The 22,852-nt window shown below is 42.0% G+C and overlaps 1 protein-coding gene across 24 annotated transcripts; it reads left to right on the plus strand.

Annotated features, from left to right (window-relative positions):
* Positions 1-18,476: 18,476 nt before the first annotated feature.
* On the plus strand, positions 18,477-21,408 carry LOC123150535 (uncharacterized). 24 transcript variants are annotated; one of them, XR_006475170.1, is made up of 8 exons: positions 18,478-18,838; positions 19,126-19,258; positions 19,367-19,612; positions 19,864-19,921; positions 20,131-20,205; positions 20,348-20,396; positions 20,645-20,807; positions 20,896-21,408. XR_006475170.1 is itself a non-coding variant. In XM_044570377.1 (7 exons), exons 2-7 carry the CDS (start codon positions 19,232-19,234, stop codon positions 20,925-20,927), a joined length of 375 nt encoding a protein of 124 aa, XP_044426312.1. In that variant the 5' UTR covers positions 18,478-18,838; positions 19,126-19,231; the 3' UTR covers positions 20,928-21,408. The 24 variants fall into 24 exon arrangements, 4 of the variants coding, with proteins under 4 accessions (XP_044426315.1, XP_044426314.1, XP_044426312.1 ...); XR_006475173.1 differs by having other exon boundaries at positions 19,367-19,448; positions 19,860-19,921; XR_006475172.1 differs by having other exon boundaries at positions 19,367-19,448.
* Positions 21,409-22,852: the final 1,444 nt, after the last annotated feature.

The following is a 22,852-nucleotide window of genomic DNA, read 5'->3' on the forward strand; positions in this document are numbered from 1 at the left end:
AAAACTTTTTGAGTATTGATGAATTCTTTAATATTTCTTTCAAGATCAGGAGGGCATCCTATTATTATTGTAAAAATTACCATAGGAATTGCCATAATTGTTAGAGGAATTTCTAGGAAAAGGCCTAGGATTAAAATTACCTCTATAAGCATTGCTATTAAAATTATTCCGTGAGACAAAATTCACATCTACGGGATCGTTATTTTTCTCAATCAAAGTGGACAAAGGCACATCATTAGGATCAATAGGAGCATTTTTACTAGCAACCAATTTCATAAGAGCATCAACTTTATCACTCAGAGTACTAATTTCTTCAATAGAATTCACCTTTTTACTAGTAGGAGCTCTTTCAGTATGCCATTGTGAATAATTAGCCATAATATTATAAAGAAATTATTGACTTCACCCAAAGTAATCTCCATAAAAGTACCACCTGCGACGGAGTCTAAAAGATTTATAGAAACAAAATTCAATCCCGCATAAAAAATTTGTATGATCATCCACATATTTAAACCATGAGTGGGGCAATTTCTTATCATCAATTTCATCCTTTCCCAAGATTGGGCAACATGTTCATTCTCAAGTTGCTTAAAATTCATGATTTGATTCCTAAGGGAAATAATTTTCACGGGAGGAAAATACTTAGTGATAAAAGCATCTTTGCACTTGTACCAAGAATCAATACTATTTCGTGGCAAAGATGAAAACCAAATTTTTGCATGATCACGCAAAGAGAACGAAAATAATTTCCACAATATCATTGTGCACATATTTTTATTTTGTATATCACACAGTTCTATGAAAGTGTTTAGATGGGACGCGACATCCTCATTAGGATTACCAGAAAATTTCTCTTTCATAACAAGATTCAACAAAGCAGCATTAATATCATAAGACTCCACAGTAGCGGCGGGAGGAGCAATCGGAGTAGTACTAAAATCATTTTTATTAGTATTAGAAAAAGCACACAGCTTGGTATTTTCTTGAGACATCATGACTACACAAACAAGATAAAAAGCAAACAAAAGATCAAACAAGAAAAAGGCAAACAGAAAGAAGGCAAATTAAAAGGAAAATATTTTTGTATTTTTCTGAAAATGTTTTAGAAGTGGGGAGATGAAAACGAGAGGCAAATCGCAAATAAAGTAATTGCAAGGAGATGAGAGTTTATGCGTAGGTACTTGATAGATGTTGATGATGTCTCCCCGGCAATGGCGCGAGAAAATTCTTCCTGCTACTTGTGAGCTGCGCTGGGATTTCCCCGAAGAGGAGTGGATGATGTAGTACAATAGAGATAAGTAATTCCCTCGGTTATGAAACCATGGTTATTAATCCAATAGGAGAATCAAGCAACACTATGTAAACAACACCTGCACACAAACAACATATGCTTGCAACCCAACATGTAGAGGGGTTGTCAATCCCTCAACGGTTATGAGCAAGATTAAATTGTATGGGTTTTGATAAATAGATCTAACTGAAATATGAAATAAAAAAAATTGCAGCAAGGTATTTTTGATTTCAATATGATAGAAAATACCTCCAAGTGCAGAGTTTTGTAGGACAGTAGCAATTTTCCCTCAAGTGGATGACCTAAGATTTATCAATCCATGGGAGGTGTAGGATGAAGGCGGTCTTTCTCAAACAACCCTGCAACCAAATAATAAAGAGTCTCTTGTGTCCCCAACACACCCAATGCAATGGTAAATTGTATAGGTCCATTAGTTCGGCGAAGAGATGGTGATACAAGTGTAATATGGATAGTAGATATAGGTTTTTGTAATCTGAAAATATAAAAACAGCAAGGTAGCAAGTAGTAAGTGAGCAAAAACGGTATTGCAATGCTTGAAAACAAGGCCTAGGGTTCATACTTTCACTAGTGCAAAATCTCTCAACAATGATAACATAATTGGATCATATAACAATCCCTCAACGTGCAATAAAGAATCACTCCAAAGTTCCTATCGGAGAACGTAGGACGAAAACATGCATTAACCCCTATGCATAGATTACCCCAATGTCACATCGGGAATCCGCGAGTTGAGTGCCAAAACATACATCAAGTGAATCAATAGAACATCCCATTGTCACCACAGATATCCCATCGCAAGACATACATCAAGTGTTCTTAAATCCAATACTCAATCCAACATAGCGAAACCTCAAAGACCAAGACTCAATTCATCACAACAAGATAGAGAGCGTGTGACATCCCCAGATTACTAAACACTACTTATGCTAATTAACTTGCCATGTCATCACAATTTATTTGCTAAACTTCATTTTGATGCAAACCCGGTTCAAATTCAAAATTTAAAATTAGGTTAATAATAATATTTCTTCAAAACAAAGATACATAAATGTTGACATTATTCCATAATATCCCCAAGTAGTTGTCCAAGTAGACCCAACTCCATTTCGAACCCCTAGTTGACCATAGCAACATTTTAGTGGAGTAGCCGCATTAAAAATTGGGCTTTTAAATGCAAATAAAATTCTAAACATCTCAAACTACCCTGAAACTTTTTGTGTTGTTTGGACATACAGCCTTGGACTTTTGTGCAAAATTTTGTATATAAAAAATTCATTTAGTAGTTATCTAAAATATAAAAGAGAAAAACAAAACTGAAAGATAAAAAGGTGTTGGGGAACGTGGTAATTTCAAAAAAATTCCTACGCACATGCAAGATCATGGTGATGCATAGCAACGAGAGGGGAGAGTGTGATCTACGTACCCTTGTAGATCGACAACGTAAGCGTTTGGTTGATGTAGTCGTACGTCTCCACGGCCCGACCGATCAAGCATCGAAACTACGACACCTCCGAGTTCTAGCACACGTTCAGCTCGATGACGATCCCCGGACTCTGATCCAGCAAAGTGTCGGGGAAGAGTTCCGTCAGCACGACGGCGTGGTGACGATCTTGATGCACTACCGTCGCAGGGCTTCGCCTAAGCACCGCTACAATATTATCGAGGACTATGGTGGAGGGGGCACCGCACACGGCTAAGAATATGATCACACGGATCAACTTGTGTGTCTAGGGGTGCCCCCCTACCCCCGTATATAAAGGAGCAAGGGGAGGAGGCCGGCCGGCCCCTATAGGCGCGCCAGGAGGAGTCCTCCTCCTAGTAGGAGTAGGACTCCTACTAGGAGGGGGAAAGAAGTGGGGAGGGAGAGGGAAAAGGGGGGGCGCCGCCCCCCTCTCCTAGTCCAATTCGGACCAGGGGGGAGGAGGCGTGCAGCCCACCTCTTGCTGCCCCTCTCTCTCCACTAAGGCCCATATGGCCCATTACTTCTCCCGGGGGGCTTTTGGTAACCCTCCAGCTCTCTGGTTTTCTCCGAAATCACCCGGAACACTTCCGGTGTCCAAATATAGCCGTCCAATATATCAATCTTTATGTCTCGACCATTTCGAGACTCCTCGTCATGTCCGTGATCACATCCGGGACTCCGAACTAACTTCGGTACATCAAAACTCATAAACTCATAATATAACTGTCATCAAAACCTTAAGCGTGCGGACCCTACGGGTTCGAGAACAATGTAGACATGACCGAGACATGTCTCCGGTCAATAACCAATAGCGGAACCTGGATGCTCATATTGGCTCCTACATATTCTACGAAGATCTTTATCGGTCAGACCGCATAAAAACATATGTTGTTCCCTTTGTCATCGGTATGTTACTTGCCCGAGATTCGATCGTCGGTATCTCAATACCTAGTTCAATCTCATTACCGGCAAGTCTCTTTACTCGTTCCGTAATACATCATCTCACAACTAACTCATTAGTTGCAACGCTTGCAAGGCTTATGTGATGTGTATTACCGAGAGGGCCCAGAGATACCTCTCCGACAATCGGAGTGACAAATCCTAATCTCGAAATACGCCAACCCAACATGTACCTTTGGAGACACCTGTAGAGCACCTTTATAATCACCCATTTACGTTGTGACGTTTGGTAGCACACAAAGTGTTCCTCCGGCAAACGGGAGTTGCATAATCTCATAGTCATAGGAACATGTATAAGTCATGAAGAAAGCAATAGCAACATACTAAACGATCGGGTGCTAAGCTAATGGAATGGGTCATGTCAATCAGATCATTCACCTAATGATGTGATCCCGTTAATCAAATAACAACTCTTTGTTCATGGTTAGGAAACATAACCATCTTTGATTAACGAGCTAGTCAAGTAGAGGCATACTAGTGACACTCTGTTTATCTATGTATTCACACATGTATTATGTTTCCGGTTAATACAATTCTAGCATGAATAATAAACATTTATCATGATATAAGGAAATAAATAATAACTTTATTATTGCCTCTAGGGCATATTTCCTTCAGTCTCCCGCTTGCACTAGAGTCAATAATCTAGATTACACAGTAATGATACTAACACCCATGGAGCCTTGGTGCTGATCATGTTTTGCTCGTGGAAGAGGCTTAGTCAACGGGTCTACAACATTCAGATCCGTATGTATCTTGCAAATCTCTATGTCTCCCACCTGGACTAGATCCCGGATGGAATTGAAGCGTCTCTTGATGTGCTTGGTTCTCTTGTGAAATCTGGATTCCTTTGCCAAGGCAATTGCACCAGTATTGTCACAAAAGATTTTCATTGGACCCGATGCACTAGGTATGACACCTAGATCGGATATGAACTCTTTCATCCAGACTCCTTCATTTGCTGCTTCCGAAGTAGCTATGTACTCCGCTTCACATGTAGATCCCGCTACAACGCTTTGTTTAGAACTGCACCAACTTACAGCTCCACCGTTTAATGTAAACATGTATCCGGTTTGCGATATAGAATCGTCCGGATCAGTGTCAAAGCTTGCATCAACGTAACCTTTTACGATGAGCTCTTTGTCACCTCCATATATGAGAAACATATCCTTAGTCCTTTTCAGGTATTTCAGGATGTTCTTGACCGCTGTCCAGTGATCCACTCCTGGATTACTTTGGTACCTCCCTGCTAGACTTATAGCAAGGCACACATCAGGTCTGGTACACAGCATTGCATACATGATAGAGCCTATGGCTGAAGCATAGGGAACATCTTTCATATTCTCTCTATCTTCTGCAGTGGTCGGGCATTGAGTCTTACTCAACTTCACACCTTGTAACACAGGCAAGAACCCTTTCTTTGCTTGATCCATTTTGAACTTCTTCAAAACTTTGTCAAGGTATGTGGTTTGTGAAAGTCCAATTAAGCGTCTTGATCTATCTCTATAGATCTTAATGCCTAATATGTAAGCAGCTTCACCGAGGTCTTTCATTGAAAAACTCTTATTCAAGTATCCCTTTATGCTATCCAGAAATTCTATATCATTTCCAATTAGTAATATGTCATCCACATATAATATCAGAAATGCTACAGAGCTCCCACTCACTTTCTTGTAAATACAGGCTTCTCCAGAAGTCTGTATAAAACCAAATGCTTTGATCACACTATCAAAACGTTTATTCCAACTCCGAGAGGCTTGCACCAGTCCATAAATGGATCGTTGGAGCTTGCACACTTTGTTAGCTCCCTTTGGATTGACAAAACCTTCTGGTTGCATCATATACAACTCTTCTTCCAGAAATCCATTCAGGAATGCAGTTTTGACATCCATCTGCCAAATTTCATAATCATAAAATGCGGCAATTGCTAACATGATTCGGACAGACTTAAGCATTGCTACGGGTGAGAAGGTCTCATCGTAGTCAATCCCTTGAACTTGCCGAAAACCTTTTGCGACAAGTCAAGCTTTGTAGACAGTAATATTACCGTCAGCGCCAGTCTTCTTCTTGAAGATCCATTTATTCTCAATTGCTTGCCGATCATCGGGCAAGTCAACCAAAGTCCATACTTTGTTCTCATACATGGATCCCATCTCAGATTTCATGGCTTCAAGCCATTTTGCGGAATCTAGGCTCACCATCGCTTCTTCATAGTTCGTAGGTTCATCATGATCTAGTAGCATGACTTCCAGAACATGATTACCGTACCACTCTGGCGCGGATCTCACTCTGGTTGATCTACGAGGTTCAGTAGTATCTTGTTTTGAAGTTTCATGATCATCATCATTAGCTTCCTCACTAACTGGTGTAGGTGTCACTGAAACAGTTTTCTGTGATGCACTACTTTCCAATAAGGGAGCAGGTACAGTTACCTTGTCAAGTTCTACTTTCCTTCCACTCACTTCTTTTGAGAGAAACTCCTTCTCCAGAAAGTTTCCGAACTTAGCAACAAAAGTCTTGCCTTCGGATCTGTGATAGAAGGTGTATCCAATAGTCTCCTTTGGATATCCTATGAAGACACATTTCTCCGATTTGGGTTCGAGCTTATCAGGTTGAAGCTTTTTCACATAAGCATCGCAGCCCCAAACTTTCAGAAACGACAACTTTGGTTTCTTGCCAAACCATAGTTCATAAGGTGTCGTCTCAACGGATTTTGATGGTGCCCTATTTAACGTGAATGCGGCTGTCTCTAGAGCATATCCCCAAAACGATAGCGGTAAATCAGTAAGAGACATCATAGATCGCACCATATCTAGTAAAGTACGATTACGATGTTCGGATACACCATTGCGCTGTGGTGTTCCGGGTGGAGTGAGTTGCGAAACTATTCCGCATTGTTTCAAATGTACACCAAACTCGTAACTCAAATATTCTCCTCCACAATCAGATCGTAGAAACTTTATTTTCTTGTTACGATGATTTTCAACTTCACTCTAAAATTCTTTGAACTTTTCAAACGTTTCAGACTTATGTTTCATTAAGTAGATATACCCATATCTGCTTAAGTCATCTGTGAAGGTGAGAAAATAACGATATCCGCCACGAGCCTCAATATTCATCGGGCCACATACATCTGTATGTATGATTTCCAATAAATCTGTTGCTCTCTCCATAGTACCGGAGAACGGTGTTTTAGTCATCTTGCCCATGAGGCACGGTTCGCAAGTACCAAGTGATTCATAATCAAGTGGTTCCAAAAGTCCATCAGTATGGAGTTTCTTCATGCGCTTTACACCGATATGACCTAAACGGCAGTGCCACAAATAAGTTGCACTATCATTATCAACTCTGCATCTTTTGGCTTCAACACTATGAATATGTGTGTCACTACTATCGAGATTCAATAAAAATAGACCACTCTTTAAGGGTGCATGACCATAAAAGATATTACTCATATAAATAGAACAACCATTATTCTCAGATTTAAATGAATAACCGTCTCGCATCAAACAAGATCCAGATATAATGTTCATGCTTAACACTGGCACCAAATAACAATTATTTAGGTCTAATATTAATCCCGAAGGTAGATGTAGAGGTAGCGTGCCGACTGCGATCACATTGACTTTGGAACCGTTTCCCACGCGCATCGTCACCTCGTCCTTAGCCAATCTTCGCTTAATCCGTAGTCCCTATTTCGAGTTGCAAATATTAGCAACAGAACCAGTATCAAATACCCAGGTGCTACTGCGAGCATTAGTAAGGTACACATCAATAACATGTATATCACATATACCTTTGTTCACCTTGCCATCCTTCTTATCCGCCAAATACTTGGGGCAGTTCCGCTTCCAGTGACCAGTCTGCTTGCAGTAGAAGCACTCAATTTCAGGCTTAGGTCCAGGTTTGGGTTTCTTCTCTTGAGTAGAAACTTGCTTGCCGTTCTTTTTGAAGTTCCCCTTCTTCTTCCCTTTGCCCTTTTTCTTGAAACTAGTGGTCTTGTTGACCATCAACACTTGATGCTCCTTCTTGATTTCTACCTCCGCAGCTTTCAGCATTGCGAAGAGCCCGGGAATAGTCTTATTCATCCCTTGCATATTATAGTTCATCACGAAGCTCTTGTAGCTTGGTGGCAGTGATTGGAGAATTCTGTCAATGACGCAATCATTTGGAAGATTAACTCCCAATTGAATCAAGTGATTATTATACCCAGACATTTTGAGTATATGCTCACTGACAGAACTGTTCTCCTCCATCTTGCAGCTATAGAACTTATTGGAGACTTCATATCTCTCAATCTGTGCATTTGCTTGAAATATTAACTTCAACTCCTGGAACATCTCATATGCTCCATGACGTTCAAAACGTCGTTGAAGTCCCGATTCTAAGCCATAAAGCATGGCACACTGAACTATCGAGTAGTCATCAGCTTTGCTCTGCCAGACGTTCATAACATCTGGTGTTGCTCCAGCAGCAGATCTGGCACCTAGCGGTGCTTCCAGGATGTAATTCTTCTGTGCAGCAATGAGGATAATCCTCAAGTTATGGACCCAGTCTGTGTAATTTCTACCATCATCTTTCAACTTTGCTTTCTCAAGGAACACATTAAAATTCAACGGAACAACAGCACGAGCCATCTATCTACAATCAAGCATAAACAAGCAAGATACTACCAGGTACTAAGTTTCATGATAAATTTAGGTTCAATTAATTTACTTAAAGAACTCCCACTTAGATAGACATCCCTCTAATCCTCTAAGTGATTACGTGATCCAAATCAACTAAACCATGTTCGATTATCACGTGAGATGGAGTAGTTTCATTGGTGAACATCATTATGTTGATCATATCTACTATATGATTCACGCTCGACCTTTCGGTCTCCGTGTTCCGAGGCCATATCTGTATATGCTTGGCTCGTCAAGTATAACCTGAGTATTCCGCGTGTGCAACTGTTTTGCACCCGTTGTATTTGAACGTAGAGCCTATCACACCCGATCATCACCTGGTGTCTCAGCACGAAGAACTTTCGCAACGGTGCATACTCAGGGAGAACACTTCTTGATAATTAGTGAGAGATCATCTTATAATGCTACCGTCAATCAAAGCAAGATAAGATGCATAAAATATAAACATCACATGCAATCAATATAAGTGATATGATATGGCCATCATCATCTTGTGCTTGTGATCTCCATCTTCAAAGCACCATCGTGATCACCATCGTCATCGGCGCGACACCTTGATCTCCATCGTAGCATCGTTGTCGTCTCGCCGGTCTTATGCTTCCACGACTATCGCTACCGCTTAGTGATAAAGTAAAGCATCACAGCGTGATTGCATTGCATACAATAAAGCGACAACCATATGGCTCCTGCCAGTTGCCGATAACTCGGTACAAAACATGATCATCTCATACAATAAAATTCAGCATCATGTCTTGACCATATCACATCACAACATGCCCTGCAAAAACAAGTTAGACGTCCTCTACTTTGTTCTTGCAAGTTTTATGTGGCTGCTACGGGCTTAAGCAAGAACCAATCTTACCTACGCATCAAAACCACAACGATAGTTTGTCAAGTTGGTGCTGTTTTAACCTTCGCAAGGACTGGGCGTAGCCACACTCGGTTCAACTAAAGTTGGAGAAACTGTCACCCGCAAGCCACCTATGTGCAAAGCACGTCGGGAGAACCAGTCTCGCGTAAGCGTACGCGTAATGTCGGTCCGGGCCGCTTCGTCCAACAATACCGCCGAACCAAAGTATGACATGCTGGTAAGCAGTATGACTTATATCGCCCACAACTCACTTGTGTTCTACTCGTGCAAATAACATCAACATATAAAACCTAGGCTCTGATACCACTGTTGGGGAACGTGGTAATTTCAAAAAAATTCCTACGCACACGCAAGATCATGGTGATGCATAGCAAAGAGAGGGGAGAGTGTGATCTACGTACCCTTGTAGATCGACAACGGAAGTGTTTGGTTGATGTAGTCGTACGTCTCCACGGCCCGACCGATCAAGCACCGAAACTACGGCACCTCCGAGTTCTAGCACACGTTCAGCTCGATGACGATCCCCGGACTCCGATCCAGCAAAGTGTCGAGGAAGAGTTCCGTCAGCACGATGGCGTGGTGACGATCTTGATGCACTACCGTCGCAGGGCTTCGCCTAAGCACCGCTACAATATTATCGAGGACTATGGTGGAGGGGGGCACCGCACATGGCTAAGAGTATGATCACACGGATCAACTTGTGTGTCTAGGGGTGCCCCCCTGCCCCCGTATATAAAGGAGCAAGGGGAGGAGGCCGGCTGGCCCCTATAGGCGCGCCAGGAGGAGTCCTCCTCCTAGTAGGAGTAGGACTCCTACTAGGAGGGGGAAAGAAGTGGGGAGGGAGAGGGAAAAGGGGGGGCGCCGCCCCCCTCTCCTAGTCCAATTCGGACCAGGGGGGAGGAGGCGTGCAGCCCACCTCTGGCTGCCCCTCTCTCTCCACTAAGGCTCATATGGCCCATTACTTCTCCCGGGGGGCTTCCGGTAACCCTCCGGCTCTCCGGTTTTCTCCGAAATCACCCGGAACACTTCCGGTGTCCGAATATAGCCGTCCAATATATCAATCTTTATGTCTCGACCATTTCGAGACTCCTCGTCATGTCCGTGATCACATCCGGGACTCTGAACTAACTTCGGTACATCAAAACTCATAAACTCATAATATAACTGTCATCGAAACCTTAAGCGTGCGGACCCTACGGGTTCGAGAACAATGTAGACATGATCGAGACATGTCTCCGGTCAATAACCAATAGCGGAACCTGGATGCTCATATTGGCTCCTACATATTCTACGAAGATCTTTATCGGTCAGACCGCATAACAACATGCGTTGTTCCCTTTGTCATCGGTATGTTACTTGCCCGAGATTCGATCGTCGGTATCTCAATACCTAGTTCAATCTCGTTACCAGCAAGTCTCTTTACTCGTTCCGTAATACATCATCTCGCAACTAACTCATTAGTTGCAACGCTTGCAAGGCTTATGTGATGTGTATTACCGAGAGGGCCCAGAGATACCTCTCCGACAATCGGAGTGACAAATCCTAATCTCGAAATACGCCAACCCAACATGTACCTTTGGAGACACCTGTAGAGCACCTTTATAATCACCCATTTATGTTGTGACGTTTGGTAGCACACAAAGTGTTCCTCCGGCAAACGGGAGTTGCATAATCTCATAGTCATAGGAACATGTATAAGTCATGAAGAAAGCAATAGCAACATACTAAACGATCGGGTGCTAAGCTAATGGAATGGGTCATGTCAATCAGATCATTCACCTAATGATGTGATCCCGTTAATCAAATAACAACTCTTTGTTCATGGTTAGGAAACATAACCATCTTTGATTAACGAGCTAGTCAAGTAGAGGCATACTAGTGACACTCTGTTTGTCTATGTATTCACACATGTATTATGTTTCCGGTTAATACAATTCTAGCATGAATAATAAACATTTATCATGATATAAGGAAATAAATAATAACTTTATTATTGCCTCTAGGGCATATTTCCTTCAAAAGGAAAAATTGAAAACAATGCTAGACACTTGAGGCCTACCGCTACAGAGATTTAGGCTCAATATCGGCCCGATGAGATTTCGGCCTGTTAACGGCCCATTCAGTGGATGCGCCAATTTTCACGATGTACATCTTTCGGCCATTTAGCGACCCATTTAAATGTTGGGCTAATTTCCGGCCTGTTGTGTCTTTCAGCCTGTTGACGGCCCATATATCTGTTGGGACATTTGTAGTCGGACCTGAGTTTTGGCCTTTTAGCGACCCATTTAAGTGTTGGGCCAATTCTCGGCCCTGTGTGCCTTTCAGCCTGTTAACGTACCATAAATGAGTTGAGCCATTTGTAGTCGGACCTGAGTTTTGGCCTTTTAACGGCCCATGCCCTTCATGGTCCAATACCAGCCCGGTTTCTCTTTCGGCCTGCTAAAGGCCCACAACACAATTGGGCTATTTACAATATGACCTGACTTTCGGCCTCTTAGCGGCCCATGCTCTTCATGGTCCAGTACAAGCCCGTTGTCTCTTTCGGCATGCTAAAGGCCCATAGTATAGTTGGGCCATATGTAGCCCAAACTTTGTAACGGCCTGTTAACGGCTCGTGAAATCAATTGGGCCCACCTGTTGCCCGCTTCGATGTCGACCTGTTAACAACCCGGGAGTTAAAGGGCCGACCATTAACTTTTGGCCTGGTAACGGCCCATTAACTTAATGCGCCCACTAAAGTTCGTACATGTCTTTAGGCCAAATTAGATAATTTGAGCCCATTACGACGAGCAATTATGCACAGGACCAAAACCGATCAAACAAAGGTACAACATATAGGGAAAAACGTTGCACATCCAGCTTATATTACAGGAAATTACACCCACTGGGCAATCAAAGATTGATGCCAGTGCAAATAAATGAACAGAACCTAACGATCTACAACGTCACAATCTGCAACCTCAGCACGGATGATGCCCATAAGCATGTGGGCAAGTTCTTGCTGCTTTGCTACACTGTCTCTGAAAACATTAATCAGTTGTTGTGTCGCATGACTCTGCACCTTTTATTCCTCCACCATTTCCATCATTCCTTCAGCCATTAATTGGTTCACAAACATACATTTTTTCCGTTGCATTTGAGGCAGAGGATACTGAACAGATTCAAATGCGATTTTGACAGGCTTGTATTATTGATAGTGGAGAGTGTCTCGACCACTGCATCTTAACATAAATTAGGAGGGGAACCAAACAGATTAATCATGAGTTATTGCCATATTACCTGGCCTAGATTTATTGGACAGAAACAATGGGGTTGGCTTGCTGTTTTCAGAGTTTGTCTTCTTATCTTCAGCAGCCTGGACCAAATTAAGACACTAGCATTGCTATCATTGGCCAAGTCAGATAATAGGAAAGCAATATTGGCACAACGAACGTTTGGGCAACTAGCCAACACCAAATTAACACAATATGGCACAACTATCCTCAGCCAGGTAAGGTAATATGAAAGCAACATTGAAACAATGAATGAATGGGCAACCAGAGCAACACTACAATTTAGTAATGTGCATGATATGAGATAGTACACTCATGCAGCTCAGTATGCACAATTACCAGGAAGTTTTCTTTACAAAAATCAACATTGACGCCTTTAATATTTTGCTACAACTAATTTTAGATCAGATAAAGGTTGGATTCACGCCAATTAACAAAATACATGCTGATGTAAAAATATAGTGATATACAACACGTAATTACATCAGCATTGGAGCACAGGTAATTCCTGCAAGATATTTTCCTCGAATACAATCCCAATGAAGGAAGTCTTCTATCATTTAATCTTATTTTCTAAAAGATAGATGGGTAAGAAACATGTAGAAAATATGATCAGAATGCTATAAAATTTCATGATGCAAGGATACACACACGCTTCTTAGAATGGAGTTGACATTCTTTTGCTGGACTGGAGCAGACTAGTTCTTTGGCCACCGGAATCTGCTTATTATCAGTGGGAGTTGGTTTTCTCTGTGCTGGAGCAGTATGTATGAAAAATGGAGTTGGTTTATTATCTCCTGGCGTTTGGATCTTTTGCAAAGATCTGGTTTGTAACCCTTCAGATTCTAACATACCTGTCTTCCCCTTGCATGCCTTATATAGAAGAATGGTGCTTCAATTATAAAACATGCTACAACAAAGATGAAATAGGTACTGAAGAATAGAAATGCATGACATATTGACATGTATTCCCTCCATCCGGAAATAAATGGATGGGTCTAGGCGTATTTCAGTTCTAGATACATCCAGTTTTATCCATTTCTGCGACATGTAATTCGGATGGAGGGAGTATGATGTAAGAGCTAGGGATATGACATGACAGCATAATAAAAAACACTGAAAACCCACTGCAGAACCAAAGTAATCAAACCCACTGATATGAGATAGTACACTCATGCAGCTCAGGATGCAAAACTACCAGGCAGTTTTCCTTACAAAATTCAACATTGTGGCCTTTAATCATACATTTTGCTACAACTAAATTTAGATCAGATAAAGGTTGGATTCATGCCGATTAACAAAATACACGCTGATGCAAAAATATAGTGATATACAACAGGTACTTATATCTGCATTGGAGCACAGAGAATTCCTGCAAGAATCTTTCCTCACAGACGATACCAGTGCAGAAATTCTTCTATCTATTAAGCTTATTTTCTAAAGCAGAGATGTGTAAGAAACATGTAGAAAATATGATCAGCATGCTATAAAATTTCATGATGCAAGGATACACACACGCTTCTTAGAATGGAGTTCACATATTTTTGCTGGACTGGAGCGGACTAGTTCTTTGGCCACTGGAATCTGCTTATTATTAGTAGGAGTTGGGTTTCTCTGTGCTGGAGCAGTATCTATAAAAACTGCAGTTGGTTTATTATCTCCTGGCGTTTGGATCTTTTGCAAAGACCTGGCTTGTAACCCTTCAGATTGTAACATAGTCGTCTTCCTCTTGCATGCCTTGTATAGAAGAATGGTGCTTCAATTATAAAACATGCTACAACAGAGACATGGAATAGGTACTGAAGAATAGAAAGGCATGACATATTGATATGCATGTATTACCCATATCACGGGCCAAGTTAGAGCAAGGACCTTGTGGGGTGAAGAGGATTCAACATCTTTCTGCAACTCTTCTGAAGAACTGCCCTTTAGATGTTCCATCATATTGGGTATCATTAACATCAAATTTATTGGCCTTTACATTGCTCCGTGATGTTCTTGTGGATATATATATATATAGGGAAAATCCATCCTACCACCCGGTGGTAGTTACCTCATATATCTCATATGCTACCATGTGGTATTATATATACTACTTTATCATTTTAAATATATTCATATACTATATCTAAGATATTTCAAAGCAAGTTACATGAAAAAATTACATATGAACCCATAGTTTTTGTTATATTTGTGAAATACGTACATATTTGTACGTAAAAAGAGCATACTCAAAACATGGTATATACTACCTAAAAATTAGTATATATACTACATACTACACATACATACTCTCAATTTTGACAGATACTACATACAATATAGAAAACGCAAGTGGTGGTAACTACCACTGCTTGTAGGAAACATTTGTCCTATATATATATATATATATATATATATATATATATATATATATATATATATATATATATATATATATCCCTAATAATAAAGCACGGATTGACTCCGTAGGTTCACCGTACAATACGCTTCCGTCCAGTCGTAATACGCTTTTACGATTTATATAGACAAAATCGTTATAAACGAGGTGGTACTAATAGCTCGTCCGACCTGATATGTTTTACATATCGCTCGAGTTTGCACCGCCTGGGCCGAGCTCGTGCGTCACGCACTTATCCTGGCCCAATGCGCCACCTGGGCCGAGCTCGTGCGCCACCCACCTATCCTAGCCCATTTAAGACACATCGAAGAAAAAATAGTGCTGGTGCAAAGAATCGAACACACAACCTCATGCTGAATAACTAGCGTCACTACCATTGGGCTGCGGTGGTGGGTTGATAATGAGCAGCGTTGCTGTGCATAAGGGAGCTGTCTCAGGGATTTTGGTCTATTCGCTTGTTTTAATGGTTGCACCACTGCTGGATCTGCTATGTGGATAAGGAGGCTCTCTAGGTAAGGGTTTTTGGTCTATTTGCCTTTTTTAATGGTTACACCTATCGGAAGCCGTTGAATGTTTCTATGTGTACTATCGATTGCAAAAAAAAAAGAATACGAAATGAGCACCGATTATATTTACTTGCTGTTATTTGTTGTACTATCATAGTTTAATGTTCATGCCTAACACATCTTATGAATACATTATCATATACAATAATTAAAAGTGAGTGAAATATTAGAATTAAATATTTCTTAACAGAGAAGGTAATTGGAGCACACTAGGGCTTGCTGACAACTAAGATATTCCTTAACTCTGGATGTCACCGATGTCATTGCTGAGATACAGAGGGGATACCGGGAGACGGAGGGATGAAGAGTAGAGAGGGATGAAGAGTAGAGAGAATGAGACAACAGAGCATCTTTCTCACGCTGGCTGGGAGGGGGGGGGGGAGCACTCCACTCCATTTTACCATCTCTCCCGCAGCTCTATGTGACATAATCATGCAATATCAAATAAATTTCATCCATTCAAAAAAAAAATTGCTCCATGAAAAAATCCTTCTATTTTTGAAATTAAATCCGTAGACCATAAAAGCATATTTTTGAGAGGATAAACGCGTAGACCATAAGATGTTGGTATTGTAGGGAGGTTTGTCCCAACGAAGAGATCATCATGTCGTGCATGTTGCTCGACCCGGGCCTTTCACAACCTGTGCTCGCCCAACTATCACGAAAATAAGGCAACAATAGCTAAAATAATTAATAAATTACAATGGAATCAAAATATATACTTTTTTTAATGGTGCAATTGGTTGGATTTTGAAATGCTTATTTCCTTAAAATTGGAAGACACCTTTTTTGTCCCGTTGCAACGCACGGGTATTTGTGCTAGTGTGTGTGTGTGTGTGTGTGTGTGTGTGTATCCCTAATCTCTCCCTAATAATAAAGCACGGATCTCTCCCTAATAATAAAGCACGGATTGACTCCGTGGGTTCACCGTCACAATACGCTTTCTTCTCATATTATAATACGCTTTTATAATTTGTATAGACAAAATCATAATATAAACGAGGTGGTACTAATTCTTAGCCCGTCCGCCCGCTACATCCGACCCATCACATGACTTCGTGTGTGGGTTGCAGTTTATGATTTAAGTGCATGGGCCAAGCTGGGCCAGCTGCGCCCCTTTCCTTCTTTTAGTTGATTCAGGAGAAAAAAGTGCGACCATACCATGTGATTAAATAGTCCCACATCGTCCCTTTCAATAAAAACAATCAACTTATATACGGCCGAGTTATACTAGAAACAAGCAGCCTAAAAAATAAAAAATAAACGAGGGTGAGATGTGCGTCTCGGCAGTATGCGGTTATGAAAAAAGAAAAGAAAAAAGTCTCGTGGAGACATTGGCATGCGTTGTTTGTTGACTCCAATTAAACGAGTTCGTGGGATGTGCTGGCTGAATCGGCGCCGTCGGGGAGCAGGAACAACCTTTTCGACCGACCGCATGAACACGACATTGGACCCAGCTCCTCCACCACAGGGTTGGCCGAGCACCCAGCTCGCATGCGCCCCAGAGCGTCTCGAAGAAGCCGGCGACCTGTGCACTCCACACGGGTGCATGGAATCAACCATTCAAACGAGCCAGGAGCAACCTCTGCTCGACCTTCGACCGACTGCATGAACACAACATTGGACCCAGCTTCTCCACTATAGGGTTGGCCGAGCACCCAGCTCGCCGCACTCGACGGCGCCTAGCGGCCAGATAGCGTACGAGCCATGCGGACAACACTCTCCCCTATCCTACGCTTCCGACAGCACTCTCCCCTAGCCTACGCTTCCTCCGTCCCAGCTATGATGAACAAGGATCAGATAGTAGAGCGCTCTCTGCCTGGAAGGGATAAGGTTGGTAGTGGATCCATAAAAGTTGTCTCTCTGGAATGGGTCCACGTGCTTGAGCTAAAAACAGGATAGTTCACCAATGAAAATCAAATATGTGTACTTTATTATTTTACACTATAGTTAAATAAAAATGTCTCAAATTAGTATACTCTCATATCAATATTATTTGTCTTAGATTTTTTTAGATACATGTGACGGTTTTAGATACGGATACCAAACGGTTTTAGATACATCCATCTATATCTAGACAAACCTAATAAAAATATTATGATATCTAAAATTAATTGGTTTTAGATATATTCATATCTAGACAAATCTAAGACCAATATATGAATAGAAGGAAGTATCTTTAATTTTAGGGACGCGGATGGGACAAATAAAATGCATACTATAGGAAAAATATATCCTTAGTGCTAAAAGGATGGACTGATTGCCAACTCATGTCCCATATACTATATATGGTCCAAAATACAAATGCAATATCTGTATAAATGCATCTGTCACTCATCCTAATATTTATATAGAAGATGTGCTTATGAATTATGACACATATTTTTTCTTTTTTATCAGCTTATATTTATATAGGTTCATGAAAGGGGAGTAAATTTTCCCATGATGCTACTCTAACTTTTTGCTGCATTTATAGAAGATGTGCTTGGTGGATTATTAAGATGACAATAATTTTTGCCACACCTTCCCTCTACTTGGTGGTCGAGTTGGCAGGAGGAAGATGTATGGACTGGCTACGGCGGGAGCAGCAGATGGGCGGATGTTACGCCATCATCCTGTGGAGGACATGTACAAGATGCATGTAGTACGTGATATGTGACCACGTCTTCACTGGCAATCCAATTGTCGCTTGTCACTGAACCATCCCCTCTCCTGGGCACCGCCAGATAGAAGCTCGCGTTGCTGAGGAGTGAAGGTCTTGAGACATTATTATCAAGGTCAGAGTGTGTGATATTCTCCCGTTGCAACGCACGGACCTTTTTACTAGTAATAATAAAGCACGGATTGACTCTCCGAGTTCACGTCACGGCGTTTTTCTAAAGAGTCCATGTGGTTTAGAGGAATCAACCCGCAATCTACAGCAATCTGACCGTAAAAAGTGAAAAAAAAAACGATTCATACGCGGCCTGACTCGCCCGTCGTTGACATCGCAGCCCGCACGAGAACACGAGGGTTCCGCCGCCGCCGCACCCACATCCATCCTCTCCGCGATGCCCGTCCTCGCTCCGCCGTCGTCGAATCCGGTCGAGCTCGTCAGGATTCGCCGCATCTCGCGCGACGCCCATCCCGTGCACCCAGCCCCCGCTAACGACGGGCGCCCAGCACCATCGACGGCGCGCGCCTCCAGCATCCACCTCCCTAGGAGAGCTCCTCCTGCCTCCGGCGGAGGCGCATGAGCCGAGCCCGGCCATAACACGCCCGTGGCCGTGGCCAACAACAACCTCCAGGCTGCATCAGCGTTCGGTGGTATGTGCATGCTTTCCACTGATTGATTTTGAGTGCAAGATTTTTCTGAGTTGGGGCATCACCCATGGGTGTTGTGTACATGTTCAATACACACAACCGTTTCTCTTATGACTTCTTCACTTAATGGTCAGACACAATTTAGCAACCGTGAATAGACGCCTAATAGGTTTGTTAGCTGCTTCCGAATGTTCATAATGTGTAAAACGATTCAATTTTACTATGATTTTGTTTGAGAAGTTGAATCTGCAACGTACTGATAACATTGACTATATACACCAACACTGCAGGCCAACTCTTGATGGATTTCCAATGTGCCTCCGGCCTCCCATTTTTTTTTCAGAATCTACTCCAATGAGTGAATCATAGCCACCAATAAACAGGCACCCAGTGAAGATGTCACACTTTGATGTGAAGTGCCTGGTACAAATCCTTAATGCTCAATTAATATTTGTTCGTTAACTAGCTCCCTGGAAGTGTCAAATGACTTCAGACCAATTCTAGCATTGAACCTATTATCATTTTATACAGAGATCACATTCATCACTAGGAAGGTTCAAGATGTTCCGCATCAAAGGCGTCGGCAGTGCTACAAGAGTTGAAGAAAGACGAGGTTTTGGTGTTGTTACTACTATCTGTGAAGTGTCAAACCTGCCGAAGAAGGCATGCCTATTTTTCTCGTTGTGTTCTGATGCCGATAAATAAACCCAAGTGTGAGAAAAATGTTGGCGAACAGATAACAAAAGCTATCCGGACTGATGTCAGAAAATTATTATGGTAACAATAAACTATACTATGTTTTAGGGAACTATAAAACAAAGTCGTTTACTGTGGTAGAAAAAAGTAGTACAGTCAATCATGTACCTTTACAACAGAGAAACAGGGGATATGCTGTGGAAAAAACGGCATATGATAAAAGCACAGACTTAAAATGAATGCTCATGTTTTCTTCCTATAAAAGAGAACTCTTATCATATTATGATTGATTACAAGGACTACACTTAATTGATTTGTTTTCTGTTAGGAAGAAAATATGTTGTTGATGGGGATTTTAAAAAGCTTGAGGTGGTACCGAACGGGAAACAGGTAAATTTCTTTTGTCAATTTTCATACAGGTTTAACGCTTCTACTGTGTTCCAACCTCCCGCCTGGTAGTATCTCTATAATGGTGTTGTGACCTGGCTTGATGTTCTTCATTATATATACAATTTCCTCCATGTATCATTGCTAATTGTTTTCCGTACTGTGGTATGCCGATGCCGATTTTACTCATCAGTCTTATCTTTGTGTCACAGTTCATGGAGTTATTTGAGGTATCATCCTTTTGATATAGAGGTGGCATTCCCATTGTGTATTACAAACTTGAACTGGTACTACACTTTCCTATCATTAGTATATCAGTTGATCAAGCACTTGATTTCTAATACTACCAATTGTGTCTTTCTGACTGAACCTGTGGTAGTTCCATGCTATGCACTCATTCCCCTCATACCATGGTTTTTTTGGTTCTAGGTAATGGATGTATGGCTTCATGTATCTTCATCTCTATTTGGATGATTTGGTGCGAGTTTCTCCGGTGTCTATTCTGATTCCAGTGGCTTGTTCTTTCTAGCAAGACAGTGCTTGTGTTAATGCCTATGGTAGAATAGCATGTATTATGATTAATAACTACAATTAATCTGCATATTGAGTAGGCAAGATGGTCAACCATCAAATTGAGTGCTAGCATTAAGCTTGCATGCTGGTCGTTCCTTCTCCACTTCTCTGTTTTGCTATGTTCTGAATATTCTTAATTTTGAATACTTGCAGGAACCTTCCAAACTGAACTTGAACACTTTCATGCTTCTGAACTAAATTTTGAAGACATGCAGGCAACTTCATTTCAAGCATCAGGTTGACTTGAGGCCTGACACCGGTGAGGCCAGAGACGGCAGTTCAAGGCGGTGGCCGTTGACAACGGCCAGGAAGCTAGGTTGCCCGTCTACCATCTTCATATGTTGTCCATCTCCCCCTCTGCTTTTTTACGTACATCTCTCACCTCCATTTCTTTCCCTTTACAGAAAAAACTAGCACGTCTCTCTCCCTCGCGTGAGTGTTGAATCAGTCCTGTGAAATTTCTATGCCCAATATGTGCCCGGGCGTCGCCGCCACTCCGTGCCTGCCACAACGTCAGCCCTCCCGTTTCTGCACTGTCGCCACCACCGGCCGGTAGCCCGTGCAGCCACCTCAAGCATCCTCCACCGCCCATGCCATGTCCCCGATGTAACGCGGGATCTGCCTCATGGGCGAGGAAACCAGAACCTTGGCCGCCATCTCACATGCGACGGCGTGCACCTCAGTGTGCGGTGAGAATGATGCATTTTCCCAATGGAAGATCTTTCTTCAGCTAACTTAATGTTCTTACAAGGATAGTTTACAAGATCGTGGTATTATTGTAACAGCAGTAGCCATGGAGACATCAGGTGATCCTTATGAGCAGAACTATCATGACGTCAATAGAATTCATAAACTTGCAGTTTATTTGCTCTATTCAATAATGCTTTCAGTTTCAATGAAAATTGTTAACTGGACTCCCATGAGTGTGGTGGTGTATTATTCTGCAAAAAGTTGTTTTTGTCGCCTTTTAGTGTTTTCATTAACATCTATGGTCATATACGATGCCTGACAAGATGCGAATAATCAGCCACTTAGTTCTTATCTTTATTTCCATCACACTTTTTATTTCCATCACACTTTTGGACAATTAATTAGCTTTCGTTGCATCATGCTTCTGGATAATGAATAAAATGATGTACCGGTTTGGGTTACTTCTTCATCAACCTATGTTCCACTCAACATTCTTCTTTTGGATTACTTCTTCACCAACTTATTCTCCACTGGCTTTCAAAAAAAACTTATGCTCCACTCTACATTTATATCTTGTCTATAGTGACCTTGTATATAGTTGTTTTAGCGGGCATGCGTGTTTGCGTTTTTCTCTTTTTTACCCGTTGCAACGCACGGGCCCTTTTGCTAGTGTGTGTGTGTGTCTATATATATATATATATATATATATATATATATATATATATATATATATATATATATATATATATATATATATATATATCAGTGTGTGCAATTATATCTGACATGCATGGAAGACAGCTTGTTGAGGATATAGCTATTAGGTATGACCCGCCCAGGAGAGGCCGGGTCAACCCCAATGGCGGGTTACAAAAGAAGCCCAGTAATATTCAAGGTGATAGTTTATTAAGACTTGTAGAAGGCCTAAGCCCAGAGGCGGCTTAAGGCCCAATATTGTAAACCGCTGTATGTAAAGAAAGACTTGTAAGGAAAGGCATATAAAAGAAGTCACCGAGCCGTACACGTTTTATGAGCCGGTCGGGACTCTGTAGGCCGCCAGGCATCAACCCATGTATATAAGGGGACGACCTGGCAGCGGCTTAGGGCAAGAAACAAGAGATCGATAGCCAAGCTAGCTGATTAGCTCCTTGGTCATCGAAACCCCAGCAATCCCAACACAACTAGACGTAGGCTTTTACCTTCATCGTAAGGGGCTGAACTAGTATAAACCTCTCGTGTCCCTTGTCCCGATTAACCCCTTTAAGCTTCCTAGTTGTGATGGACCTACGACTAAGTCCTTTTGCTAGGACTTCTGCTGTGACAATTTCACGACAGTTAGCGCCCACCGTGGGGCCAGCGCATGGTGGATTTGAGTTCTTAAAGGGCAACTTCGAAGGGCTCAAGGGATACGCTGTGGGCCGGATGACCAAGAGTCGTCGTGGAAAGCTCTACATCGACGACGAAGGCTGGGGCCCCAAGGCCGGCTCAATTGAGTACGGGTACCGGGTCCCCTTCGGTGGAATCCATGTCTTCATCGGCCGGATCGGCGAGTCAGACCCTGAGCCAGACATCTACACCAACCTCATCGAGACGGCTCAGCACGCGAGATCCGCCCGGACTCAACCTGCCGTGAAGCATGCCTTCGTGGGTTGCATCCATGGAGGTGAATTC

The sequence above is a fragment of the Triticum aestivum genome, chromosome 7A (genome assembly GCF_018294505.1).
Source record: "Triticum aestivum cultivar Chinese Spring chromosome 7A, IWGSC CS RefSeq v2.1, whole genome shotgun sequence".
NCBI classification, from domain to species: Eukaryota; Viridiplantae; Streptophyta; class Magnoliopsida; order Poales; family Poaceae; genus Triticum; species Triticum aestivum.